At 42.7% G+C, this 27,808-nt stretch overlaps 1 protein-coding gene across 12 annotated transcripts in view; it reads right to left on the bottom strand.

The window, feature by feature from the left end:
- Positions 1–27,808, bottom strand: part of RHOBTB1 (Rho related BTB domain containing 1) — a 205,037-nt gene that overhangs the window by 31,992 nt on the left and 145,237 nt on the right. For 11 of the 12 annotated variants that reach the window (XM_072628869.1, XM_072628873.1, XM_072628876.1 and 8 more), the window contains 2 exons: positions 20,609–20,810; positions 19,835–19,938 (listed from right to left, as the gene is read on the bottom strand). In XM_072628869.1, coding sequence (XP_072484970.1) covers positions 19,835–19,938; positions 20,609–20,800 — 296 coding nt within the window. In that variant the 5' untranslated portion in view covers positions 20,801–20,810. Of the gene's footprint in view, positions 1–19,834; positions 19,939–20,608; positions 20,811–21,085; positions 26,894–27,808 lie in introns of those variants that run through there. The other variant, XM_072628877.1, reaches the window with a different exon arrangement.

Here is a 27,808-nt window from a genome sequence, read left to right as displayed (position 1 = left end):
TCTGGATCTTTGTGCTCAGGGTCCCCTACATCTGGACTATCCTACACCTTCCTCTCCACCTTGAAGCTTCCTGCAGAGGCCAATGAAGGGGTCACCTGCCTCCTTCACTCCAGGGTCCTTTCTTTACCTTCCTCAGTTCCTGATGCTCTCTCCCTCCTGAAATGACTTTGGCCTGGTATTTTCTTAAGCACTGTTACATCCTGTCAGTCTTGCCTTTTCTTGATCTAGGCCTCCACAGTGATTGCCCCACAGCCAGATCAGAGGCTCATTGAATTATCTCAGCAGCTTCTAGGACAGCAAGGCACAAAGGGTACTGACTGCTGGTTTCTCCTCCCCCAAGCCATGGCCCCTCCCTCCTCTAACTACTAATGCTGTGACATGCTGGACCAGGAATGGCTGCCTAAGGAGCACTCAGGAACTCAAGTTCTTTTTTTCTTTCTTCAGACAACTGGAATTAAGTGACTTGGCCAGGGTCACACAGCTAGTACATGTCTGAGGCTGGATTTGAACTCAGGTCCTCCTGACTCCAGAGCAGGTACTCTATCCACTATACCACCTAGCTGCCCCCAGGAACTCAAGTTCTTCAGGTTCCAAAACAAGTGCCCCAGTTGTTTCTTTTGTCCATCTTGCTCCCTCTTGTCTGCATGTTTTACCTGAATGATCTTCCTTTCTAATACCCCAGCATCCAGTCCTCTCCCTTTCTTATGCAGAGAAGCAGAAAGGGTCCTGAATTTGTAACTGGGGGCTTGGGGTTTGAATGCAGCTTCTATCAAATGTTACCCCTGCACCTTTGGGCAGACAAGGTCTTCCACTGCATCCTGGGCCACCTCCAGTTATCCTGATCTATATCTGGTCACTGGACCCAGATGGCTCCAGAGATGAAAGTGAGGCTGGTGACTCTGAACAGCCCTGCCTCACTTAAATCTAATTCATTTGCATCTCATGGCATCACCTCCCTGATGTCATGGTCCTTTTCAAAAACGAAGGACAAATCACACATACACAATTTGTCTATCAGCCTCAGTTTCCTCATCTATAAAATGGAGTTGGACAAATGGCCTCCCTGGTCTCTTTCAATTTTAAATCTATGATTCTATATGGTATCTCTAACAGATTTTGATTCAGCTTGAGATAGCATGCTGGTTTGTGTCACCTACCTCAAAGGGGGAGGAAGAGGGATGCCCCTCAATCTTTAGGCTGGGCTCTATGTCACCAGAGAGAAGAAGCATTCCTAAACTCCCTTCGAAGCTAATCTGTGGCAGTAGAAAAATACTAGCTGGCTGCAGTGGAGAGGACCCTGGACATGGGGTCAGTAAGCCCTGAATTAAAGATATGGCTTCCACCACTTACTAGCTGTGTGACTCTGGGCAAGTCACTTTAGGGATGCTTAGCTTCTTCATCTGTAAAATGGTTATAATGACAATAACAGTAGCTACTTGCAAGGGTTGTTGTGAGGATAAAATGTAAAGCACTTGTAAACCTAAAAGTATAACATAAATGTTATAAATCAAATAATATTAATTATTATGAAACAATTGAATACTTTTGAAGCCTTATTTTTAGAAATAGATCATATGAAGGAGAATAAAAATGTAAAATAAGACTAGAAAAGTAGCCTAGAAATAACTAAATAAAAACAGTAATACCTGTTCTCCTTCCTTGGCTGACCTAGGACAGCCACTTCATTTTTCTGGACCTGCAGCTTCCTCGTACAAAACGAGAGGGTTCAGCTAGATCAGAGGCTTTTAACCTGCAGTCTGGGAATTTGTTTTTGAAAAATATTTTGATAACTGTGGTTCAACATAATTTGTGATCTTTTCCTTTGTAACACTGCTCATTTTATCTTATGCATTTACATTCTTCTGGGAAGGGGTCCAGAGGCTCGCCAAAGGGTGGCACGAAAGGTTACACGAAAAGTGACAAAAGCGTGAGCCTGTGAACTCCGTGATGTGATTCTTGAAAGTACAAAGGCTGGTGAATGTCACCCATTCTAGGATTTCAGAACCACGTCTCTGCCACTCTGGTGACCATGGTACTGATCCCCTGGACCAGTCCCCACTGCTGCTTGAGGTGGGGGGGGGGGGGCCTCCATGCACTTTCTCCAGAGTGCACCCAGCGAGAGACCCGAGCCAAAGAATTTGTAGCTCTTAGGGGCTTGGAATCAGTGGAAAGAGAGGGATAGTCATTAAGGACCCTCTCACTCTACACCCACATGGTCTGGTTCCTTTGTCATTCAGCCTTAGAGAAGTTGAGAAAAGGCCCAAGGCAGGCAGAAGAGGGGCCTTGTCCTTATGTTTTGGCTTCAGGGGACTCCTGGTCCTAGCTGTTACACAGGCCCCTTTCTCTCCTTTGATACAGGCCCTCATCACCTCACACCTGGACTATGCTAATAGCTGTCAGGGGGTCTCTTCCCCATGCCAATCTATCCCCTACCTGACCAGCAATATGATCCTCCTAAAGAACAGGTACTACCATGTTACACCCTCTCTGCCCTCTCTCAGTAGCCTAGAGACTCAGAGTAGCACAACAGTACACCAGGCAAAGACAGGAGGCCCTGTATGGGATGTTTCTGTTCATTGTGAGCCCCCCTGGTGTACCCCACAGCCCCACCTCCATCCTGGGCTAGTTTATTTCCTGACATGTGATCAGAGGGGCTCTCTCTAGCTTGTCCCACCAGGCTGCAGGCAGACCTGAGCAGGAACTCCCAGTGGGAGGCCTCATTTCCTTGAGCCTCTAAGCTAAATAAACAGAAGAGGGAGTTATTCATTGTTTGATGAGAATGTGAGAGGCTTAAGGGAAAGTAGATTTCTGGGGTCTACTTTCACCAAGTGCCCAATCACATGGATTTATTTAGAAAGCTATTAAAGACCCTAAATAGAAATTCAAAAGAGCCATTGCGTGTAGACAGATGGGTCCAGGCTACCGCCTGTTCCTGAGCCTTCAAAAAGCCTGAGACAACACAGTTTGATGGAAGGGTCTTGGGGCTAAAGAGATCTGTGTTGGTCATTTCCCCTCATTTTACAGATGAGCAAATTGAGGCCCTGAGAACTTCATTTGAAGTGTGAAAGCCACTTATGTGACTTGTCCAAGATCACACAGATAATGAGGAGAGTGTCAGAATTTGAACTCAGACCCTCAGACGCCCTTTTCTGTACTCTGATAATTCCATCTGCTGTCTCCTGGTCATTCTCCATGATGTTTCTTCAGGACAGAGACATGTCCCTACACACCCTCATCTCCTTTCACAACCTGATCACAGACCTATCTCTATGAACATGTCCTGAGCCTTGAAAAATCCTCCATAAATCCCTTCTGAAAAAGATTTCTGTTTAAAAGTTCAATCATCCCATTAAACAACACCTTTCAAAGGGGATTAACTGGTGTGTCCACTTGTCCCCAAATGTCAGAAACTCCAGACTTGATGCTCTTGTACCCGTGCAGAAGCTGCCCTGCATTCCTGGAGAGTATCCTTCCTCACCTGGGTCTCTCAGAGGCCCCAGTTCCCTCCCCAAAGTTCAGGCCAAATATCATCCCCATCATGAGGCTGCCACTGACCTCCCTGGGTGCCCATGCTTCCCTCTCCTCCACCTTCCCCTCCCCCAACTACCTCATATTTACTGGGTCTATATTTGGTACTACACATATGTCCACATTGTATCTCCCACTCCACTCCATAAGAAGGAAAACTTACTGAGAACAGGGAAAGTTTTCTTTGGAGACCAGGGCCTTAGTAGTGTGTCCTGGCACAGGGCAGCACCTTAACTGTCTGCCAATTCAACTCAACTGGACAAAGACTAAGTATATTACTCTGTGCAAGGCACTGAGCTTAGAGTTGGGAAGACAAAGGCCAGGAGAAAAGCCCGTGCTCTTAAGTCACTGGGGCTCTGGTCCTTCTTGCATGTCACATCTCGCCGATCCCCTGGCACTGCTGCCACCTCTGCACCACTAGCCCTCTCCTCTGATTGGTCGACTTCCCATCCAAGCCCATCACTGCAAGAAGTGCTGAGATGTCCCTGTTCACAACTGTCTTGGCTCCACTACTTCATTCAATGGACTTTTCCACCTGGCCCCTCCATGAGTATCCCCCCCCACTCCACTTCTGCAGACACCTGGATGTGTTGCCTTCATTGGAATGTAAGTCCCCTGAGGCCAGGGATTACACAATGCACATATATGTACATACATGTGTGTGCATACATGTGTATATACAAACATGTGTACACATATTCTATACATATATGTGCATATTGTATCTATTCCTATATATGTTCATATATACATATGTGTATGTGTTCTATACAGGTATGTATATATGCATATGTATATACACACATATACACACATATAATATACACATATTTATATATATTTATAATGCACACATATATTTTGGCTTGTATTTATATCTCCAGTGTTTGGTGTAGTGCCTGGCACCTAGCAAATATTTAATAAATTCTCTCACTCTCTGCCTCCTTTTCTCCTCTCTTCCTCTCTCCCTCCCTCCCTCCCTGCCTCCTTTCTTCTTTCTTCCTAGGGGGTTACAACATCTACACAGATAAGCAAATGCTAGGTAATTTTTTCTTTGAGGGGAGTGAGAAAGAATCATAACAACTAACTAGGATTAGGAAATAACGAAGGGAGGAAGAGGCCCCTGAGCTAAGGCATGAAGGGAACTTGGAATTTTGGAAGGTAGAAGGGAGCAAGGAGCATCCCAGGGATGGAGGATGGCCTGGGAAAGGCTTGGAGTCAGAGGAGGGGATCAAGCAGTCCAGGTTTGATTGTTATTCCACATAACAACAGACTTTCAAGGATTTGAAGTGAGCAATCACGTCTCTCCTTTGCCACTGCTCCCTGACCAGAAGCTTCTTCTCCAGGCCAGCCATTCCCAGGTCCATCCCCCAGGAGACACAGTAGATACAGCATTGGGCCTGGAGTCAGGAAGACCAGGTGCAAAGTCAGCTGCAGACACTTCCTAGCTGTGGGACCCTGGACAAGTGTCTCATCATCTTTCTGTCTTAGTTTCCTCAACTATAAAATGAGAAAATAGCAACACCTGCCTCCTAGGGCTCTGAGCATTAAAACGACATAACATTTGTAAAGCACTTAGCATAGTGCCTGGCACATAGTAGGTGCTTAATAAATTCTTCTTCCATTCTCTTCCCCCTCTACACTCTACTACCTGTGCTATGGAGAGCCCTTCCTCATAAGGCAGGGACCCAAGGCCCTTCCTTAGCCTGGTTGCCTTTCTTCTATATTCTCTCTCTGTCTCTATGTTTCTGTCTCTCTCTCTCTGTCTCTCTGTCTCTGTCTCTCTCTCACGCGCACACACACACACACACACACACACACACACACACACACACACACACACACACACACACACACCCACCAGCAATTCTTTTTCTGACCATTTACAGTCAATGTCACTTGCCATTACATCACTGTAGAAGGAATCTAACAGACCTTCATTCCAAACTGGCACATCTTGGCACAACCTCCACATCAGGGGCAAAGCAAAGGTGGATGCAAAATCTCCAGCATTTGAGCCCTTTCAACTTTATGAGCCCCAGAAAAAGGCAGGGATGGACACTTTCCTACCAGGTAGCCAAAGTCCTGAATTTTTCAGAGGGCTTTAATTGAGCTTACACAATAGAAGGGCAGAATGACTCCTGTCTACAATTACCTGTGCCCTCTACAGAGAAAACAACCCACCTTGCCTGAAAAGAATCCATAAGGACTGGGGGAACCTGCTTTTATGGTTATTACAAGGGGGAAGGTGATATGTCTGGAGAATTGAAGCATACATCTCCAAAAAGCCTTATTTCAGAAACATGCCCTGACATTTGGCCAGCTTTTTATTGCAAGAACTTTAAATACTAACTACCCTTCTGGACAGAGAGGAGGCAGCTCAGAGTAATTCACCTATCACAGTTAAATCATGCCTGGGAAAAATGAGAACTCACCCACTCACTCACTGTCACATTTTGGTTTTACTGGACACCTGTTCTGGCCTTGTCCTCCTGCGCACGGGAGATGTTTTGAAAAAACATGAGGATAAACACTCTGTCTGGGCCAGTTCAAGGGGACCACGAGATTCAGCACTTCATGTCTGGTGTTGACAGCCCCCTCTTCTTCAGCTCTGTGACACTTTCTTACTATTCTTTTTATCTTATTTTTGGAGGGGCTTTTCCCACTGTTCATTGCTACAAAGTAAGCATTATCTGGTTACAGGTCCCATGAACAGGAGCAATAACACTGGTTAGCACCTGACATGTAGTAAGTGCTACATGTCTCTCTCTCTCATTCTTCCCATCAATCCATTCTTCTACTTATTTATCTGCCTATCTATCCCACTCTAAGTCCACTTATCCATCCATCTACCTCCAAACTATTTGTCTATCCACCCACCTATCCATCTACCTATCTATACCACTCTACATCCATTTAGCCATTCATCTATCTACCTATATATCTATCTACCCATCCATCCATCCATCCATCCATTAATTCACCTCTCTGCCCCATTGGTACGGAGACCCCTTTCAGCTCTAGATTTTTAAAGAAACTTCAGAGATTCAGAACAGAATAAGAAAAAACACAGAAAAAGACAAAAAGAAGGTGATAGGAGAAAGAGCTCAAGGCACAATGGTTGGCTCATTGGGAGTAGAGTCGGCTGTGGGAGTGGGGGGGTAGAGAACCTGTATCACCAGTTTTCAGGAAGGAGCAATCATGATGCAGTCAATAAAATGCTAAAAACCCATAACAGACCCACTTACTAATCATGTGACCTTGGTCAAGTCTTCTTCCATAAGAGGAATAGGATGGACTAGATAGAGGAACTCTAAGGCCTCTTTCCAGCATCAAATCTCTAATCCTTTTATAGGCAAGTCATTTACACTCTTTGAGTTTCAATTTTCATTTCTGTAAAATGGAGATATTTATGCCACCTACTTCACAGTGTGATTATGTAGAAACCCCTCTGTATACCTTAAAGTGCTACGGAAATATGAGTTATTTTGTAATTGTTGTACAAGGAGGCTGACAGGTTGTCTCTCTTCATAGTTGATGAAACATGGTGCCTTGCACATAGTAGGCAAGTAATGAAGGCTGACTGAATAAAACTGAAACTGGGAATTCAAGAAGACACTGACAATCATAACAGCTAGCTAGCTAGAATTTCTATAGCTCTTTAAGGTTTACAAAGCACTTTACAAATGTGATCTCATTTACATATGTATCTAATGGATTTAAAGCCCAAAAGACCCTTAGAAACCACTGAGTCCAATTTCCTTGTTTTATAAATGGGGAAACTGAAGCAAGAGAGGGTAAGAGCCCATAACTAGTAGGTGTGGTAGCCGCCTATTCTTCTGTTTTCTCTGCCAAAGACAATGATCTCTGCACTGGAAAAGATAGAACAACAACAAAAAGAGGCAGTAGTAAGCTGATAGCCAAGATAAATGGAGAGAGAGCAAGAGAATAACTGGCTACCCTTGGTGAATTCTAGTTACTTAGCCCAGTGGAGCTAGCTCTGCATCCTCCTGGCAGATGTAACTGCTGAGCTACAGTTGGTGATCACTGGAAGACTACAGAGAATGGAAGCCATACCATGTTGAGATAAGACAAATGATGCAATTTTCCAAAAGGGAAGACAATGGAATCTGCCAACTCTAGGCCAATAGGTGAACACTTCTTCAATTTCTGCCAACATCTTAGATGTATTGTTAAAGCAAAGGTTGGTGAACATTTAGAAAAGGCAGCAGCAATCAAAAAGAGATAGCCTGTCATCATCATGAGCAGGCTTTGCCAGCCTACTCTCCTTTCTTTTCATGACAGTTACTAATGCTATAAATATGGTGTACCTAGCTCTTGGAAATGGTGAAGTCTCTCACACTTTCCTTGTGGCTAACTGGGATACAAATACAGGTTGAACAAGAGTCCAACTGGATGAAGCAAGGGCTAGTTGAAGGACCAGAAGCAAAGTGGATCATTGAAAATGCAATGCTGGCTTGGAATGAGAATCCCACGAGCACCCTAATTCAATACATAAATATCTGTGAGTCTATGTGATAAATGAAGAACAAGGAGGCATCTTCAAACTCAGGTGTACCTTGTGTTAGAAATCAGATTTGCTGGGAGAAGAAACAAGTAAGATCTTACAAGCCAGAGAGGTAAAATCAATTTAATTAATTTTAATTCAATTTAATTAAGTGACATTGTGTTAAGAACTCTGTAGATAGGGGGCAGAGCTAAGATGGCAGAGTAACAGCACGCACTTTCTACAACACTGCCCCCAAGCCCAGCCAAATACCTGTAAAAAATGACTCTAAACAAATTTTAGAACTGCAGAACCCACAGAAGGATGGGGTGAATCTCCAGCTCAAGACAGCCTGGAAGGTCTATGGGAAGTGTCTGTCACGTCATGCAGGGGGCAGGGCACAGTCCAGCATGAGCTACACCAGCACAGAAAGGACCTGAGCAGGCCTTGGAGAGACTGAATCTCTCACACATGTGGCAGCTTCCAGACTTCATGACCCCAAAACACCAAGGATAAATTAGAAGGTCAGTGGAAATAGCCTGTGAGACCAGTGTGAGAGAGTGGAGTAGTCTGGCCCCAATCCCAGGGCAGCAAAGGGTGAAGGGGGCAAAGGAATCCACAGCAGACACAACAGCAGCAGGGGCAGAGACAGAGACTGTTTCTGGAGCTCTAGGCCCACAGACTGTGGGGGAATTGAGCAGCTGACAGTGCACCCCCTCACCACTACTAGAAGCAGAGATCTACCTTGACAAACAGCTTAAAAGTCAAGTAAATGGCTGGGGAAATGAGCAAAAACCAAAAAAAGAATCAGACTATAGAATCTTGCTTTGGTGACAAGGAAGACCAAAATATGCAAATAGAAGAAAACAAAGTCAAAGCTCCTCCATTCAAAACCTCTGAGAAAAACATGAATTGGTTTCAGGCCATGGAAGAGCTCAAAAAGGATTTTGAAAATCAAGTAAGAGAAGTAGAGCAAAAATTGGGAAGAGAAATGAGAATGATACAAGAAAATTATGAAAAATGAGTCAACTGCTTGCTAAAGGAGACGCAAAAAAATGCTGAAGAAAATAACACTGTAAAAAATAGACTAACCCAAATGACAAAAGAGATCCAAAAAGCCAATGAAGAGAAGAACACCCTAAAAAGCAGAATTGGCCAGATAGAAAAGGAGGTGCAAAAGCTCACTGAAGAAAATAATTCCTTAAAGATTAGAATGAAGCAGATGGAAGCTAATGACTTTATGAAAAATCAAGAAATTATAAAACAAAACCAAAGGAATGAAAACAGCAGACAAGGTGAAATACCTCATTGGAAAAACAAGTGACCTAGAAAATAGATCCAGGAGAGACAATTTAAAAATTATGGGACTACCTGAAAGCCATGATCAAAAAAAAGAACCTAGACATCATCTTTCAAGAAATTATCGAGGAAAACTGCCCTGATATTCTAGAACCAGAGGATAAAATAAATATTGAAAGAATCCACCCATCACCTCCTGAAAGAGATCCCAAAAGGAAAACTTGTAGGAATATTGTAGCCAAATTCTAGAGTTCCCACGTCAAGGAGAAAATATTACAAGCAGCTAAAAAGAAACAATTTGAGTATTGTGGAATACAATACTTGAAAAACAAGATCTTCTACATTAAGGGATTGCAGGGCTTAGAGTATGATATTCTGGAAGTCAAAGGAACTAGGATTAAAAACAAGGATCACCTACTCAGCAAAACTAAGTACAATACTTCAGGGGAAAAAATAGTCATTCAATGAAATAGAGAACTTTCAAGCATTCTTGATGAAAAGACCAGAGCTGAATAGAAAATTTGATTTTCAAACACAAGAATCAAGACAAGCATGAAAAAGTAAATAGGAAAGAGAAATCATATGGGACTTAACTAAAGCTGAACTGTTTACATTCCTACATGGAAAGATAATATTTATAACTCGAGACTTTTTTCAGTACTAGGATAGTTGGAGGGATTATATACATATATAGAGAGGGCACAGGGTGAGTTCAATAGGAAGGGATGATATCTAAAAAAAATTAAGGGATGAGAGAGGAATATATTGAGAGGAGAAAGGGAAAAATAGAATGGGGCAAATTATCTCTCACATAAAAGAGACAAGAAAAAGGTTTTTCAATGGAAGGGAAGAGAGGGGAGGTGAGAGGGAAAAAGTGAACCTTACTCTCATCACATTTGGCTTAAGGAGGGAATAACATGCATACTCAATTTGCTATGAAACTCTATCTTACACTACAGGAAAGTAGGGGAGAAGGGAATAAGCAGGGAGGCATGATAGAAGGGAGGGCAAGTGGGAGGAGGGCGTAATTAGATGCAAATACTTTTGAGGAGGGATAGGGTCAAAAGAGACGATAGAATAAATGGGGGGGCAGGATAGGAAGGAGGGAAATATAGTTATGGAAGCCTTTTGCATAATTACACACATATAACATTTAATTGCTTGCCTTCTCAGTGGGGATGGGTGGGGAGAGAGGAAGGGAGAGAAATTGGAACTCAAAGTTTTAAAAATAAATGTTAAAAGTTGTTTTTACATGCAACTGGGAAATAAGGAATACAGGTATAGAAATCAGTCTTGTCCTCCAATAAAATAGAGAGGATGGGGATAAGAGAAGGGAGGGATGTGATAGAAGGGAGAACAGATTAGGGGAAGGGGTAATCAGAATGCATGCTGTCTTGGGGTAAGTGGAGTAGGGAGATGGGGAGAAAATCTGGAAGTCAAAATCTTGTGGAAATTAATGTTGAAAACGAAAAATAAGTAAATAAATAAGAATTTAAAAAAAGAAAGAGAAAAAAATTTAAAAAATAAAGAACTGGGTAGATAAAAATGAAAAAAAAAATCCTACCTCTCCTCAAGGAGCTTACTGTGTGTGTGTGCAAGGAAGGGATCTGTTTTTGATTCTGTGATGTCTAACATTTGAATCAATGACCTAGATAGAGGCATGGATAGCACATATATTAGCTCTGTTACCACACAAAACTGAAAGGCAGGGAACATAGTGCAAAGAAAGAAGTCTAAATCTGGAGTCAGAGGAGCTGACTCAGATACCAGCTCTGTGATTTAGTCACCTTGGGCAAGGTTCTTCACCTCTATACGTGGACTGCCTTAATTTCCTCATTTGTAAAAACGAAAGGGCCAGACTTAATGAGTTTTGAAATATCCTTCTATGTCTAGGATTCCATGGTCTGTAGCAAGCAGAGGCAGCATTTGAACCCGGCTCATTTCTTTTTACTCCACTTTGACTGGGGCTGTCTCGTGCCAGTATGCGGTTAGTGCCTGAGGTGCTCAATCCCCCTCCCTTGACTGGTTCCCGGATTCCTCTTCACAGAGGCTTGACAGGGGCCTCAGTTCAGCTAAAAGGTCTGTTTTTTTTTTATTTGGGCCTTATTTTTAAAGTCAACTTTGCTGGGAAAGAAGGTTGTAGAGCTTTGCCAGCTGGGGAGAAGGTATTACCCATTACAGAACTCTGGGGAAAATGGCAGGGGATCATTGAGTGTTAGCCCACTCCTGACATCTCCATGAACCAGGAAGGACACACTCAGCAGAGTCTATGCTGGGATTCTAATTCTGAGTATTCCCAGGGACAACTTCTTATCAGGGGACAGGGTTGGAGGCGGAGTCCTCCTGGACTCTGCTGTGAATCTGGATTCTCTCCTTGTTACAGGAGAACAATGAATGATTAACAAGGGTCCAGATGCACTTACTCCACAGCCCCCAGAAAGGGCTGCAAACAACACATGGATTGTTCATTCTCATGGACAGCAAACACTTCTGTGGGACCCAAATAGGGCTGTCAACACAATGGAGACAAAAAGTATAATGAGGATTCTGTCTTATTTCCCGAATGACAAGTCATTAAATGTCAAAATGACTCAGAAACCAAGGAGTTTCTCTATGACAAAATGATGACAATGGTGATGAAGATGGTGGTGATAATAATAATAATGCTGCTTTTAAGGATTCTCACAATCAATGTTATCACTGAATCAGGCTTCTTAACTAAAATAATTAGAACATTCTTTTGAAAGACCTTGGGTTGTCAGTCACAATAACAAAGACAGTGCAGTATTGGAAAGAGCATTGGGTCTTCACATCCTGCCTCTGATACTTCATGTCTAATCTCAAGTTATACCCCCCAGACCTCAATTCCTCTTCTGTAAAATAAGTAGGCTTCTAAGGACTCTCCTAGTTCTAAGTCTGTGGTCCCATGATTCGTCCTGTGATTTCTGTTCTCTCTGAGACATCTGGTAGCAGAATGACCCTTTGGGAACAAGTTAGCAGAAACACATCCATGAACCAACTTATTAGATTAGGCCAAAGAGAATTCACAGAATCAGGGGCAGCTAGGTGGTTCAGAGGATAGAGCTTGGAGTCAGGAAGACTCATTTTCTTGAGTTCAAATCCAGCCTCAGACACTTACTAGTTATATGACCCTGGTCAAGTCACTTAACTCTGTTTGCCTCAGTTTCTTTATCTGTAAAATGAGCTACAGAAGGAAATGGTAAACTACTCCACCAAGAAAATCCCAAATGAGGTCATGAAGAGTCAGATATGACTGAAAAACAATTAAACAACAAAAGCACAGAACCAGGAGAGTAATATACACTTCATTGGGAGATATACAATGTTATATAATCTACAACCTATTAGGAGAACAATGACTGATAATGAAGAGGAAAAGTTGGCTGAACTCAGATTAATTGCAATGAAGAATTGTCATGAATGGATGATGAAATACTCAGCTGACCTTCTTAACAGAGAAGTGGGGGACTACAGGTATGGAATGTGGTATACACTATCAGAAAGGGATGCTTAGTCAGTTCTACTTGCTGAATGTTTTTCTTTGTTACAGGGGAAGGTGAGGTAGATACAGGCATTGGAAGAGTATAATGGGAAATCTGGGACATCTTTCTTACAAAAGTAATTGAACTTTGCTGTTTTATTTTGGTCCCCAGAAAGAACCAGTTTTCCTTCAACAATAAGGTAAAAATCCCCAAAAGCAGCAATAAAGAGGATTTGGGAATGCTTAAAACCAAACCAAACCAAAAGGTGAGTGCAGGGGAGCATTCCTGAGGCATGTGACAGAGAGAGAAACTGGATTTTGAAACAATCAGCCTTCATGGCAGAGGGAAGGGCAGGGAAAGGCAACGTACTTTGGACAATCACATGATGGAGCAGTTTGTTAATGTTGGGGCAGAGGGATGACAGGACACAATCTGTAACGTGATATGGTGGAAAAAAATCACTGACCTCCCAGCCCCTCTAATGTTGTCAGTCAGCATTTATTAAATGCTTATCGGGTGCCAGGTACCTTACCAACTTGCTGGAGATACAAAGACAGGCAAAAAATATTTTTTTAGTTGCTTCTCAGTTGTTTCAGTTATGTCTGACTTGTTGTGACCCCATTTGGGGTTTTCTTGGCAAATATACTGGAGTGGTTTGCCATTTCCTTCTCCAGTTCATTTTATAGATGAAGAAACTGAGGCAAACAGGGTGAAGTGACTTGTCCAGGGTCACACAGTCAGTAAGTAACTGAGGCTGGATTTGAACTCAGGTCTTCCTGACTCCAAGCCCAGTGCTTTGTCCACTGTGCCACCTAGCTGCACCCCCTTGAATTACCCCCAACCAAACAAGAATCTGTGCTCTCAAACAGTATAGAGGAGACAACATATAGATATCCAGGGTTAGAATTAGTTATGTGATCTCTGGGCCTCAGTTTCCTTAGATGAAAAGTAAGGTGACTGCCTAGATGATCTTAAAGGTGCTATTTGATTCTATCAATTAATAGGGGGCAATAATGAAGTTATAGGGCTAGATGAGATGATTCTGAACATCCTTTCAGCATTTAGAACTGGGGCACCAGGGGTCTGGGAGCTTAGTGTCATGCTTCCTTCAGATGCCTGACTAGCAAGAAGGTCACAGAGTCAGAGACCATCTTTTCCTCAGGTCTATAGACTCCCAACCCTGTAGACCATGAGCTCATTCATTTAGAACTGGCAGAGACCTAAGAGATCACAGAATCAACGTTGAAAAGAGCCAGTGCCTGGCACAGGGGAGGCATTTAACATAGGCATGTTCACTCGAGTTGGTGGCCAACTAGTCCAAAACCTATCTAAACAAGAAATCTGTGGACAATGTCCCCAACCAGTGGTCACTCAGCCCCACTCTGAGGGTCTTCTATTCTTGTTCTGGTTCAGAGAAGGTGGCCACCAAAGTGCAGCCCACCCCACTGCTGGACAGTTCTCACTGTTGGAAAGGTTATACTTCAAAAAGCAGGAATGTGCCTCTCTCTGCAAATCCCCCCCCTCCCCCAGTTCTGTTTTCTTGGGCCAAGCAGAACAAGCCTGATCCCTCCTCCACGAGATAGGACAATTCAGTGAATCCTGGACATAAATTTGTATTAAACAAGAGTGTATAACAACAACAGCAACAAGTGATCATTTCCCTGGTGATTTAAGGTTTATGAAACACTTTACATGTATCCCTTGATCCTCATAACCATCCTAGGAGGGAGGTGTTGTTATTATTCCCATTTTACAGAAGAGGAAACTGAGCCTGAGAGAGATGGAGTGAGTAGTTCAGGTCACACAGTTAATAAGGGTCTGAGCAGGATTCAAACTTGGGTATTCCTGACTTATAAGTTTGATGTCCCATCAGATCCTCTAAACTACAGCGAATAATGAATGGGATTTCCGTGGTTCAGTAAAACACACTGCCCAGTTTCCTGAAGAAGATGAACTCAATATAAACACCTCAGGAATCTCTTTGACAGACCCAGAGCTGTTTGGAGAAGAGAAGTGAGCCACAGCCTTCTGTGGTCTGCGCTTCTCATCTCTCCCTGCACAGAACAGAAGGCTTGGGAATGTGGCCTGAGCTCTCCACGTGTGGAAACTACCTGTAGCCACCACTGCAGCTCTCATTGAGGAGCTTAGTGAATGGTCTATGAACCAATGCATGGAGATGACATTCCAGCTACAAAGAGGCCAAGGCAGAAACACCAGGAAAGAAAAGAGGTGAACTGTGAGAAAAACCAAATAGCCATTCCAGAGGCATGGATTCGTGTGTGGTACAAGGGAGTTACTGGAGGGGCAGGGACGGATTCATTTGTCACCCCAGCACCCAGCCCGGGGCTGAGAAGAGGGAGCAAAGGAAGGGAAGGGGATATTTTAGAGCCTCCTGTGTGCCAGGCACTGTGCTAAGCATTTAAAAATATTATCTTATTTGATCATCACAACTATCATGGTTAGTAAGGTGCTATTGTTATCCCCATTTTACAGAGGAGGGAAATGAGGCAGACACTGGTTACATGACTTGCCCAGGGTCAATCAGCTAGGAAAGTGAGCAGGATTGAAATTAGATCTTTCTGACTCCAGAACTGGCACTCTATCCATTGTGCCACCTAAGCACACAGTAGATGCTTAATGAGGTTTGCTGAAAGTTTGGTTTCCAGGTGCCTTGATGATCTTCCTTCCTTTACAGAGGTGGGATCCTTTGGCTGTGGGCTTATATGCCATGTTGCACACACATTCTATCCATTTATAGCTGATGTGCAGGGGGTCCTTACAAAGAGTTGGTTTTGTTACTTCCTCTCTTACATTTTATTTCTCTGTTTGTTATAAAGGATGGCTCTTGGAGGAGGGAAGAAGGGAAACCATGGGAAATAAAGATGACGCAGAAATAAAATATATCAAAGTTTTTTTTTAAGAAAAATAAATGTTAGTTCCTTTAAGCAACTTTAAAAAGGTTTTATTTAAAATAGATTTTTACTACTATCTTTTGCTTTTCCTTCCCCTCCATTTCTCAGTGCATGTTCTCAGTCTCTTTTCATTAGCTTGTTTAACTTGCAGATTCTCCTGCAGAGGGCAAGGGCAATCTGGCTTTTGTATTTCTACCCTCAGGGTCTCATCATGGTCACTTAGTAGGTGCTTAATAAAATGCTTTATGAATTGACTATTCAAGGGAACATCCATCTATTCTTATCTAAGACTGGACCAGCTTGGTACACAAATGACTCCTAGTGCCATGGTCCTCTTCAAGAAGGAAAGACAAAGAACCAGCATCATCAGCTTGGAATTAATGTGTGAAGAAGCCACACCTATAGTGGAAAGAGCACTTTCCCTGGAGTTAGAGGATCTGGGTTCAAATCCTACCCGGGACCCTTATTATCCGTGTGACTCTTGACTAAGTCCCTTCAACTCCCTGGCCCTTGGCTGTTTCATCTAGAAAAAAGAGGAGACTGGAGAAGATCTGGGGCTCTTCACTGAGGTCGTGTACTTGGTTCTGAACATTCTTATACCTCTGTTGCAAAATAACTGGTTTCCCATTCAATCTTACATGTTTTATTTTATGCATTTAAAAGTATTATTCTGAGAAGGAATCCAGAGACTTCCCCAGGCTGCCAAGGGGGTCCATGAACCAAAAAAAATGGTTAAGAACTCCTGGCTCAGAGGGACTCTCGGAGGGTCCTTGTTAGTGCTAAACCCAGGCTCCTGTTTAATGCAACTCAACACTGATTGCTCTGTGGAAGATGCTTTCAAAGCCCCTGCTGGGACTCAAAGATGTAGCATCTTTGGTTGGCAAGCTACCTATAACCTGGCTCCTTCCTTCCTCTCCTGTCTTCTTGGCCCTTATTCCCCTTCATGTCCTCTTCCATCTAATGCTGGTCCTCAAACAAGATGCTCCTCCCTTTCTCATCTCTAGGCGTTATCTCTGGCTGTACCTTCCCCAGGCTTGAACGCTTTTACTATTGACCTCTCTGGCTTCTTTGGAGACCCAGCTAAAAGCCTACTGCCTCCAGGAAGCTTTCCCCTGGCCCTCTGCATTCTACTATCTTCCCTCTGTTAAGGACCTTCCATTTATCCTCTGTGTGTGTGTACACACACATATGTATATGTATTTTGATATATGCATTTGTATACATAAACATATATGTGTATGTATGCATGCATGTGTGTATATGTGTGTTTGCATGCTTTCTCCCCCATTAGATTATGAGCTCCTTGAGGACAGGCACTGATTTTTGCCCTTTCTTATATCCCTAGTGCATAATACAGTGCCTGGCACATAGTAGGTTCTTAATAAATGTCTACTGATTGATTGATTGACTTCCTTAGTCTTAGTTAAAATCTTCTGCAAAGAAGAAGTTCCTGGTTCTCCTTGGCACTAGCACCTTCCCATTTCTCCTGCTATTTCTAACCTTGAGTGGTTTGTTCAGGGCACTGAGAACTTAACTGACTTACCCAGGGACCACTGATGCAGCTGGAAGGCACCTCAGAAATCATGTGATCCAAGACTTCTTAATCTTTTCTCTATCATGTCCCTTTTGGCAGTGTGGCAAAGTCTAAGGAGGTTTTCTCAGAATTCTGTTTTTAAATGCTTAAAATACATAGGATTGTGATTAAATTAATTAATTAAAACTAATACAAAATGAGAAAGTCATTATAAAACTCTCTCTATATATATATGTTATAAAGGACACACTTTATAAAGATTATAAAGGCACAGTTGGTGTATGTCTGAGGCAGGTCTAGAATCAAGGTCTTCTTGACTCCAAGGCAAAATCTCCACCCTTTAGGCCACACTGTAGAGATCTGTAGCTACTTTAAAAACCTACCCCCTCTGGGGGCCTTCCCTAAGAGCTGCCAGTGAAGAGGGTGCGTCCCCTCCCAAAAGCTGCTTCAGCACATCATACTCTGATGGGCATTCTCCTTTACTACATGTCCTATTTTCTCCCTCCTAGACTATAAGCTTCTTGAAGTCCCAGATGGTGTCTGGAATACAGAAATGGATACAACTCTATATTCCAGTTCAGTGAGGATCCTGTCAGCCAGTACATAAACATTTATTAAATCCGCAGGAAGGGTTTCATTACTTTTTGCTTAGCATACAGTAAGAGCTTAATAAATGAGTTTTCACTTTGTTCAATCATTCCTTCTTCCTATGGGAACAGAACACCACATTCCTCCTTCAGGACTCGCTTTCTCATAAACATCACTTTTTACTTTTTTTTGAGGAAAAAAATTAGCATCTGGTACTGATGTTGATTTCCTATTTTGAAAATCCACCTACAGAGGAATTTGAAGATGCTTTCTGGAGAGAAAGAACATTTTGTTGAATATGAGAGGGTGCTTTCGATGTCGTGAAGGACCACCTAGTGTAGCCACAAAAAGGCTGGAACAGCAGACAGAGATGAGAAATGGGTCTGCCCAGTCTCCGAAGGATTGGAAGTAGTCTGGCAGAAGGCAGGAGATGTGTTATCTGGGCTAAAGAGACAGTCAGCAGAAGGGGAAGGCTTGGGAACATCATGAGAGCTATCCCACCCACGGCTTCCTCTGCCTCTTCAATGAGGGAGGGAGTTTAGTCAAGTCTTGTGAGTAGAAGAGAATGGAATGGAGACCTGAGGCTCCTGTGGCCACAGGGGTCATAGCTTGTGTAGACTCATCTGACATCTCACAGCTCCTCAGAATTCCCTATTGCCTTATAAGGATCAGAATGACTTGGATTCTGGATGATGGATTCCGATCTGGACATGCCCTTGGATGGTAACTAGGCCAGGCCCTAGAAGTGGTATGGGACAGTCCAAGGCATACTGGATTTCAAGTCAGAGGTCTGGGGTTCAAATATCTCCCATCCCTCACTACTCGGGTGACTGTGACTTGACCCCTCTTGGCCTCAATTCCTCATAAGTAGAAGGAGTAGTCTGAACCAGATAGACCCTGAAGTCTCTTTCAGTTATAATTTTAAATGACTTATGATCCATTTCACAGACAAACACCAGAAAAACTGAGCTGAATTTACCAAGGTCACACACACTGCTAGAAAGTGGAGCTATGATTTTAACTCAGGCCCAGGGTCTCCAACTCTACTGCTCTGGCCACTCCCTAAATCCTCATGGCAATGTTGTGAGGTACTGCAAAGATGGGACCACACAATGAGAAGGTCATTATCATGGATGCCCATATTTGGGAGGGCCTTCAGAGGGCATCTGATCTAATGTAGGAGAAAGAGCCCTGGACCTGAATTCAAAGGACCTGGGGTGAAATCCAACTCTACCCCTACTTACCTATGTGATCTTTGTCAAGTCTCTCAACTCCCCTCAGCCTCACTGTCCTCATCTGTAAAAGTGGCACTTGGACTAGATGGCCCTGGAGGACCTTCCATCCCTATGGACAACATCCCCCCAGACTGGCCTGCCCGAGTCTATCAGGAGGCTTCTCCCTTTTCCCTTTCTTGCTCTCTCCAATGCTTAGCACAATGCCTCACACACACACTAAGTGCCTAGCTTAATAAATGCTTGTGGACTGCCATCCACAGAATCCCATAGCTCCAATTAGGAAGATTTTCCTTACGATGAGTTGAAATTGGTTCTTTCCCTGACTACCCCATTTAATAAAAGCTTATTCACTGACATACTGCTCCTCATGTGGGATGGTCCCTCCTCACCACCCTGGACACCAACATTTTCTCAATGGCCTTCCTACAAAGTAATAGAATGCAATCCTGCAGATGTGTTCCAACTAGGAGGGAGGATACAGTTGACCTCTCTCCCCCTTTTTCTCAGGTGCTATTCCTCTCCATGTAGCCCAGGTTTGCATTAGCTACTTGGATCATTATGGTGCCCTGTTGACTTACCTCAAGCTTGTGGGTCCACTAAGACCACCCCTCCCCAAGATCTTTCTCATATCATGTGCTTTCCATTTCTCCTCCATTCTGTGTTTGCTTAGTTGATTTTGCAAACCCAAGTGATACATTTTTTTAAAAATTAGGCTAGATTTTACTTACCTGCCATAAGCAAAACGCCTGTCTTTGTGATGATCACCAAAGGTATCCCAGAGCCTGAGAGAAACACTCACTTCATCGACGACATCTCGAGAGCGTTCTAGGACCTGCAACAGAGACAGGGCAGAAAGGGTCACTTCTGCTTAGGAGGTCCTGAATGTCCAGCTGACAGATTGGCTGCCGGGTCGCCTTATTCTAAGAGACCATGGATGTGGTCTATCTTGGACAGACCTACTTATCAATATGTTGTATCTTCCATTACAATGGGTGCACCTGGAGGGCAGGGACCAGATTTTTGTCTATCTGTTCCCATTGCTTAATACAGCAGGGCTGAGTATACAACAGGTGCTTAATAAATACCTGTTGACTATTGGTAGACAGCTTTGGTAGGTTTAAAGTCTGTGTGACTGTGGGCAAGTTGCTTCATTTCCTACGGCTCCAGAATATTCTCTAAGACTCCCAATGGCAAAGCAGTTACCATTCTGCAATGGTAGAGGGAGTTTCTTAACTGGGAGTTTCCCATACTGATGAAATCATAGGTGTAGTCCAAAAAAAGTGGTCCATCATTATTACTGCCTCCAGTGTAGCTTAACTTAGGAAATAGCTTTCTTCTATGAATGCTCTGTGAAACGTGTGGGAACCCAGGCATTCTTGGGTCATTTTTGTTTGCTCTGCTTCCCTACCTAACCATTCAATTTAGCATTTTCAGGGGGTAGTAAGTCTCACTTGGAAGGCACCCAGGCCTCTGGCCCAACAGGATGGGAGGTCCCCCCTTACCTCCTGGCAAACTCGGTACTGGTCAATGGCCCATACTGTGGGCACATGAGTGGCCAGCAGCTGGTACTGGGTCAGGGTGGTGTTACATGCCCTGGCACAGATCAATCGGGTCTTCCCCACAGCATTGTCTCCAACCACGACACACTTGATGGTTTCAACGTTGGGCCTTTCGTAATCCATGTCAGTGTCCATTTATCCAAATCTGCAACAAGAGGGTCGTTACACAACTCTCCTGGGGACCCTCCTCAGTTCTGAGGCCCCAGGTAGTACACTATCCCCCCTCCTTGAACAGGTCTTTCAACCCACAGAATGTTCCAAGTTCACCCCTGGCTTGACTGAGATTAAGGGAAGTCTTATCTTTACCCACATCAGCACAAAAACCAAAATAATCACAAAAAAGGACACAGTTGTTTTGACCCCAGATGATAGATTGCACTTAACATGTTATTTTATGCTCAGTTTTCTGTAAATACAAACCTTCCAATTGGAAATGGTTCTGCGTTGACGGGGGATGGCTGGTGTGAGCTGCCCACGTCTGAGAGCAGAAGTGACTGGGTATCTATTGGTTTTACTCTGACAATCTGACCTGAACTGCCCAAGCATGGCTGGTCAGGTGATGTCATGGACCTGACCTTGGAGATTTCATCTAACAGCAGATTACGAAAATGAGTCTTAGATGGCTCTCCCACTACGATGGGGGCAGGTTCAGCCAGGCAGCAACAATGTACAAATGTAAAGGCAAAGTCTCACCTTAAAGGAATGCCAAGTGAACAGACTGGATCAATGAGTAAAATGTAAGAGTGGCAACCAAAGGGTTCGGGGGTGAGAGTGGGGGTGGTGAACAACACAGTTTGAACGTGGTAGTGTAGCCATGGAATTATCTTCCCCCTTACTCTTTCTCCATCAAGAAACTGAGAAATCCTGATTATTTACCAAGGGTCCCCAATCTTTTAACAGAGGAGCATAAGAAAGACTGAAATCTGAAGGGATAACACTGGATTTTGAGTCTGAATTCTGGCCCTATCTTGTACAAACTGTAGGACTTCAATGCACAACAATCAATCAATAGAAAGTCCTCACCACCAAAGTCATTGGCTCTGTGAAATGGTTCAACACCAGAAACTGAAATGACTTTTATCAGCAGAAAGGATACTAGAGAAGAGGCACTAATTATCACGAGCTCTGCAGCTGCCCCCTAATAACCATGGGACCCTTCTATCTGACTCGGAGCTGAAGCCCACACCATTAGAAGGTGGGCCCCTTGGAAGCAAGACCCATCTTACTTTCTAATTCTTATGCTGACCATAGCGCACTGCACACAGTCAGTGCTTAATAAATATTTCATTCATTCCTTCATTAACAAGCATTAATTAAGTGCCTACTACCATGTCAAGAACCTTTTCTCCATAAAATAAAGAAGATGGAAGAGATGACCTTTAATTGAATTCAATTTAACTAATTTAAATGTGCATTTTAAGTACCTACTACCAACTATGAGGCGCAGGGTGAAGTAATGGATAGAAAGCTGGTTTTGGAGTCTGGAAGATATGGTTTCAAGTCTCCTTGACACATATTGACTGTGTGACCCTGGGCAAGTCACTGTTCTGTTAAGTTCCCTAGACAACTCATTTAAGATTACAGGTTGTCAGCCTACGTTGGTGGAGGCAGATTCCTCACCCTACATCAATGAAATCTTAAGTTTGGTCGAAAAAAATACCCATCTACAAGGTTCTGCACTCCAAGGTCCTTTCCAGTTGGCTGAGCAGATAGAGTCCTAAACCTAGAAGTCAGCAAGAACCAGATTCAAATCCTACCTTACATATTATTAGCTGTATAGACAGGGGCAAGTCATGGATCATCTTGAAGCTGCAGTTTCCTCATCTGTGAAGTGGGCATAAGAATGACACTGACCTCCCAGAGATGTTGAGGCACAAATTAGAATGTGGAAATGACTTGCTAAATTTAAGGTTCCATGTTGATATCAATCGTCCTTATTAGCATCTTTTAATTTCTCTGAAATCTTAACACTTCAAGAATGAAGAGTTTTAAAGTGAAATTCCTGGGGAGAGGGGCTTGGCAATTAAACTGCTAAATGTAGCTGGGAGAAGGATGGGGGCATATTATTTGCTGTTTCTCCCTCCTAAGAATCTTCAGAAACTTTGGGAAAGGGCTAAGGAAGGGAAGGAAGTCCCACATGTCTTCAAGATCACAGGCGTTCAGAATCAAGTTTGTCTTCTCCCTTAGACTCTAAGCTTGAGGGCAAAAACTGCCTTTTGCCCTGTTTTGTATCTCCAGTGCTTAGCACAGTGCCTGATACATGGTAGACACTTAATAAGTATTTACTTGATTGACTGGCTGAGTTAGGACCACATGATGAAGTCCCAATTTTAGCTGATCTGACTGTTGGATGGATCCAGTATCTGATCAGACTCATCTCCAAGCAACATTTATTAATTTTTGTATCAATTATTAGTGTATTTACCTGTCTTATAACTTGTATTCATTGTCCATATTGAGTTCTGTAAGAACTCATCCCTCAATAGAAGGAAAGGTCTTTAAAGGCTGGGATTGTTCTTTTGTCTTTGTTCCCACAGCTCTTAGGGACAATGCCTGGCCCATAGTAGGCGCTTAATAAAATTTTGTTCATTGATTAATGATTTAATGTATATAGTGAGGCAGAATAACTACAGCTAACATTGTTTGACACTTAAAGATTTATGATATACTTTTCTGTTACAATCTGATGGCATAGGTAGTACACAAATCATTTTTCCCATCAAAACAGAAGGGGAGACTGAACTCTGAATAGTTCAGTGCTTTACCTGGGGTCAAACAGCTAATGAGTGTCAAGAAGCTAGGTTTGAACCCAGCCCTCCTGATCTTCTGGTCCAGGGCACTCTACATTACAACAAAGGAACCACAGGTCCTTAGTTCTACTTGGTCTATTTTTTGTTTGCTTCCCTTTCTGAGTCCTAAATGATATTCTCAAAACAGAGGAAGAGAGTGGCAGAGCTTTTCTCTTGGTTCATCATAAAGACTGCTGAATGGCCAGCCCTCTGGGCCAAGTCTCTTTGACCCACTTCAGTCATGGGGTCCAAAGGAAAAATCAGGGGTCCTTAAGTTGTTTATCCTTTAGCCAGAGCATGTGGCCCACAGAAAGTAGCCAATCAATGAGCACATGCCCAGCCCTATTGTGCACATAGATCAGTAAATACAAGGTAGGGTGTATGGGGCCCAAGAAGAGATTTATATAAAGAGCTAGGAGGAAAGGAACCCTTTCACCCGAAGCAGGGCACTGTGAGAAAAAGCTTGAGAGGAACTTGCAGGCAGGGTTTATTAAGTTACAAAGACTTGATTATCTCTCATGTTCAGAAGCAATTATATTTTTTGGAGGGACATTCATGGCAAGGTACAAAAATTCACTATCATCTGGGTCAATTCCAAGCAGGCAGTAGTGTCCCATGCCACATAAAATCTATTCTGTGAACAGCGGTTTCCCCACTGTCTGTCAGTGTACATCACATCGCTAGGTAAAGTGCACCAAGGCAAATTTCATTTGTTTCTTTTCCAAGCAGCATTGCCTTAAATGACCCAAAGGTTCAGTGATGCTTTGGGACCATCTGAAGAGGGACTATTGAGAATCCTGTATCTGCTTCTTAAGCTGATGGGGCTTGAGGCAAACAGGGAGTGCTTAATAAATGTCTGCTGAGCAACTGTTTGGACTTGGAGTCAGAAAAGACTTGGATCTGAAGCTTGTCTGACACTTCTCATTCACTGTGTGACTAAATGAACCCCACGCCACCCCTTCTGAGCTTCAGTTTCTATGTATAACAGGGATAATAACACCCGTAAACACATTCACAGAATCACTGTGATCAGTGCTATAACTAGCAATTTTGGTGGCTAGGGTCAGTGGCACAGAGCAGCAGCACATTAAATCTGACTTTGTAATTCATGATGTAAGAAAAATGCAATAAGCAACGAAGACAAGTTCAACCAAATGGTTAGAAGAACTAGAACTAGAGTGGCTTCTCACCGCTAAAAGAGCTCATGTTAAATTTTTGTACCCTCTAACTTTTGATTTCTTGAGGCAAAGCTCCCGTTACCTTGTCCTAGTTACAACTAGCTATAAAGACCAAATGAGCTAATCAAGTAAAGTGCATTGTAAACACTAAAGCAGTACACCAGTCTGGCATTCACTCCACTGTACTCCATTACCTCTATGGACTATGATGAAGAAGTTGGTGGTGCAGTGGATAGAGGAGTCCAGAACCTAGAGTCAGGAAGACTTGAATTCGAGTTTGGCTCCAGATGAATAATAGTGGTGCGACCCTGGGTAAGTCATTTTACCTGCTGTCTACCTCAGTTTCCTTGCATGTAAAATAGGGATAATAAATTGTGACAAGAGAAGAGATAATGTCTGTAAAGAACACTGTAAAACCTTAAAGCACTGTGTAAATGCCCATCATCACCACTGTCATCATCATCGTCATCACTAATGAATGGACTTCATGCTTGGGGAACTAAAGGAGATCAGGAATATAAATCATCATTCCCTGCCTTTAAGGAGTTTATAATCAGGGAAGGGCTAGTCCCACATATGAAATGGGAGGAAATGGATAAACAAATGAATATGGGAAGAAAAAGGCATTTATTATGTGCTTCTCATGTACCAAGCATTGCACATCAAGTGCTGGGATAGAAAGAAACATAGTGAAGGCAGCCTTTGCCCTCAAGGAGCTTGCAATGCCATGGGGGAGAGAGCACCTTGGCCGAAGTCATGGCTAAAGAAGGTTCTTTTGGGTTGGGAAGTGACAGGGATGGTGACTGAGGCAATAAGGGAGGAAATAGACACAACTTTTCCAGAATTTGGTTATAATTCCACATGATTTGGTTTTGTAATAATGTGATGATTAAATGCTAAATTCTATGGTATAGACTGTAAAAGATTTTAGCTGTGTTCAACTCTCCATGACCGTCTTTGGGATTTTCTTGGCAGAGATACTGGAGGGATTTGCCATTTCCTTTTTCAGTTCATTTAACAGATGAGGAAACTGAGGAAAACAAGGGTAAGTGATTTTCCCAGGATCACACAGCTAGGACGTATCTGGGGTTGCACCTGAATGCTAGAAGTTAAGTCTTCCTCACTCCAGGCCCAGCAATCTATCCACTGTACTACCTAGTTGCCAATGGATGGCAGTAGGAAAAGGCAGGATCTGAAGTGTTCTTTGAAAGCTAATAACTATATATAAAACTATCTCTCTCTCTCTATATGTACATACACATACACATGATATTTCAGAGGAACAGCTCACATTTCTGTACATCTTGAAGGTTTACAAAGTGCTTTTATAAAGTCATAGATTTCAGGCTGGAAGGGGCCGTAAAGGTCATCTCATGTTACAAATGAAGAAACTGAGGTTCAAAGAAGTGACCTGCCTGAAGTTATACTGGAAATACCTGGCCAGAATCTGGATCCTAACTAATTAATAGAAGTTCATAATGGGCTGTTTAGGAAGATCTGGGTTCAAGTCCTGCCTTTGACGAATACTGGCTAGGTGACCCTGTACAAGTCATTTCACATCAGTCTCCCAGGTAACTTGAATCTAAACCTCTGTTTCTCAGTACAAGGTGCTTTCTACTGTGTACTCTCACAAGACCACCTTGAAGGATGTACAGGAATGATCTCTCCCATTTTCAGATGAGGAAATGGGTGTCAACAAGACAAATTGACTTGCTGATGGTCATATAGTTAATATATACATACATACATACATACATACACACACACACACACACACACACACACACACACACACACACATATATATGTATTTATCAGAGCTGGGATTTAAACTTGACTCATATCTATGTCCTCTCTCTTTCCCATAATTTTATTTTCTGGCCTGATACATAGTAAGGTCAGTAGCTTGTCACTGCCCACCTTGGAACTAAGAATGGTCTTTACATTTATAAATAAACTTTTGTCATATTTAAAAATTCAAAAATGATATTAAATCCCTGGTCACGTAAAAACAGGCTGTAGGCTCTAATTTGCTGACCCCAGGAATAGCTTCTAAATGCACTAAGATCACATGTGGCAAAGCTATGAAGCAGCTGGTGTGTTTCTAGGACTTCCAGGCTCTCCTTCATGTGCCTCCTCCTCCTTTCATGGTGGTGAGTCTCAGGAAAAAGGAACTCACAGAAAAGCAACTTAAACTCATTCACACTGAAGGATTTTTTTTAAATGAAGAAAAAGCCTTTTAAAATAATCGATGAAAGTAATTATTTAAGCTCTCTCTCTCCTCTCCTCCCTCCCTCCCTCCCTCCCTCTCTCCCTCTCTCTCTCTCTCTCTCTCTCTCTCTCTCTCTCTCTCTCTCTCTCTAATTTACTGTGATTTCATTGACTTAAGGAACTAACAGTGAGGAATCTTTGTCTTGGAGAGTTCTCTGAGTCATCGACAGGGTGACATGCACCAAAATTTACAAAGAGCAGTCATTCAAAAAATGGTCAATGAAGCGATCAATAACATTTATATCCAGCCAACTATGTGTGCATCAGACGTTGGGCTAGGTAGGCACTGTGCATACAGATAACAAAAAATGAAACAATCTCTCCTCTGGAGAAGAGTCTACATTCCAATGGGGGAGACGATGTATGCACAGAAGTATATAATGAATAAACAGAGAATAAATACAATAAATAGAGAATAAATACAAATACAAGAGAGAAATACAAGACAGAAAGGGAACTAGCTATGGGAGAAAAGGAAAGGCTTCATGTGGGAGGTGGTGATTGACTATTAATTGAGCTAAATGAATCATGCTAGAGTTGAAATACAATTATAATTTTGGTTTAAATTTTAAAATACCCCCACAAATGCCTTAGAAAGTTGATCAATATGATAAAAGCTAGCAGGATTCTGAGAACTCAGAATTCTTGAATTTCACGATTATTTTAGTTTCCAGTTTCCTAACTTTTCTGTAAAGCCCTTATTTGCTTGATGACAAACATGAAATGAATACTAGAAAGTCACTTGGTCTATAAAAATATGGATGAAATAACAATCGATGGATCAAAAATCAGTTGAGTAAGAGGAACTGACAAACGTTATCTTATTGGCAGACTACTGTAAAACCAAACTCATAAGGTTTCTGTTGAGCAAGAGGCCTGCAGCAGATGGGGAGGGAGGGTGTCTT

The sequence above is a fragment of the Notamacropus eugenii genome, chromosome 1, assembly GCF_028372415.1.
Source record: "Notamacropus eugenii isolate mMacEug1 chromosome 1, mMacEug1.pri_v2, whole genome shotgun sequence".
Classification (NCBI taxonomy): Eukaryota; Metazoa; Chordata; class Mammalia; order Diprotodontia; family Macropodidae; genus Notamacropus; species Notamacropus eugenii.
This window is presented reverse-complemented; position numbering and strand designations above follow the sequence as displayed.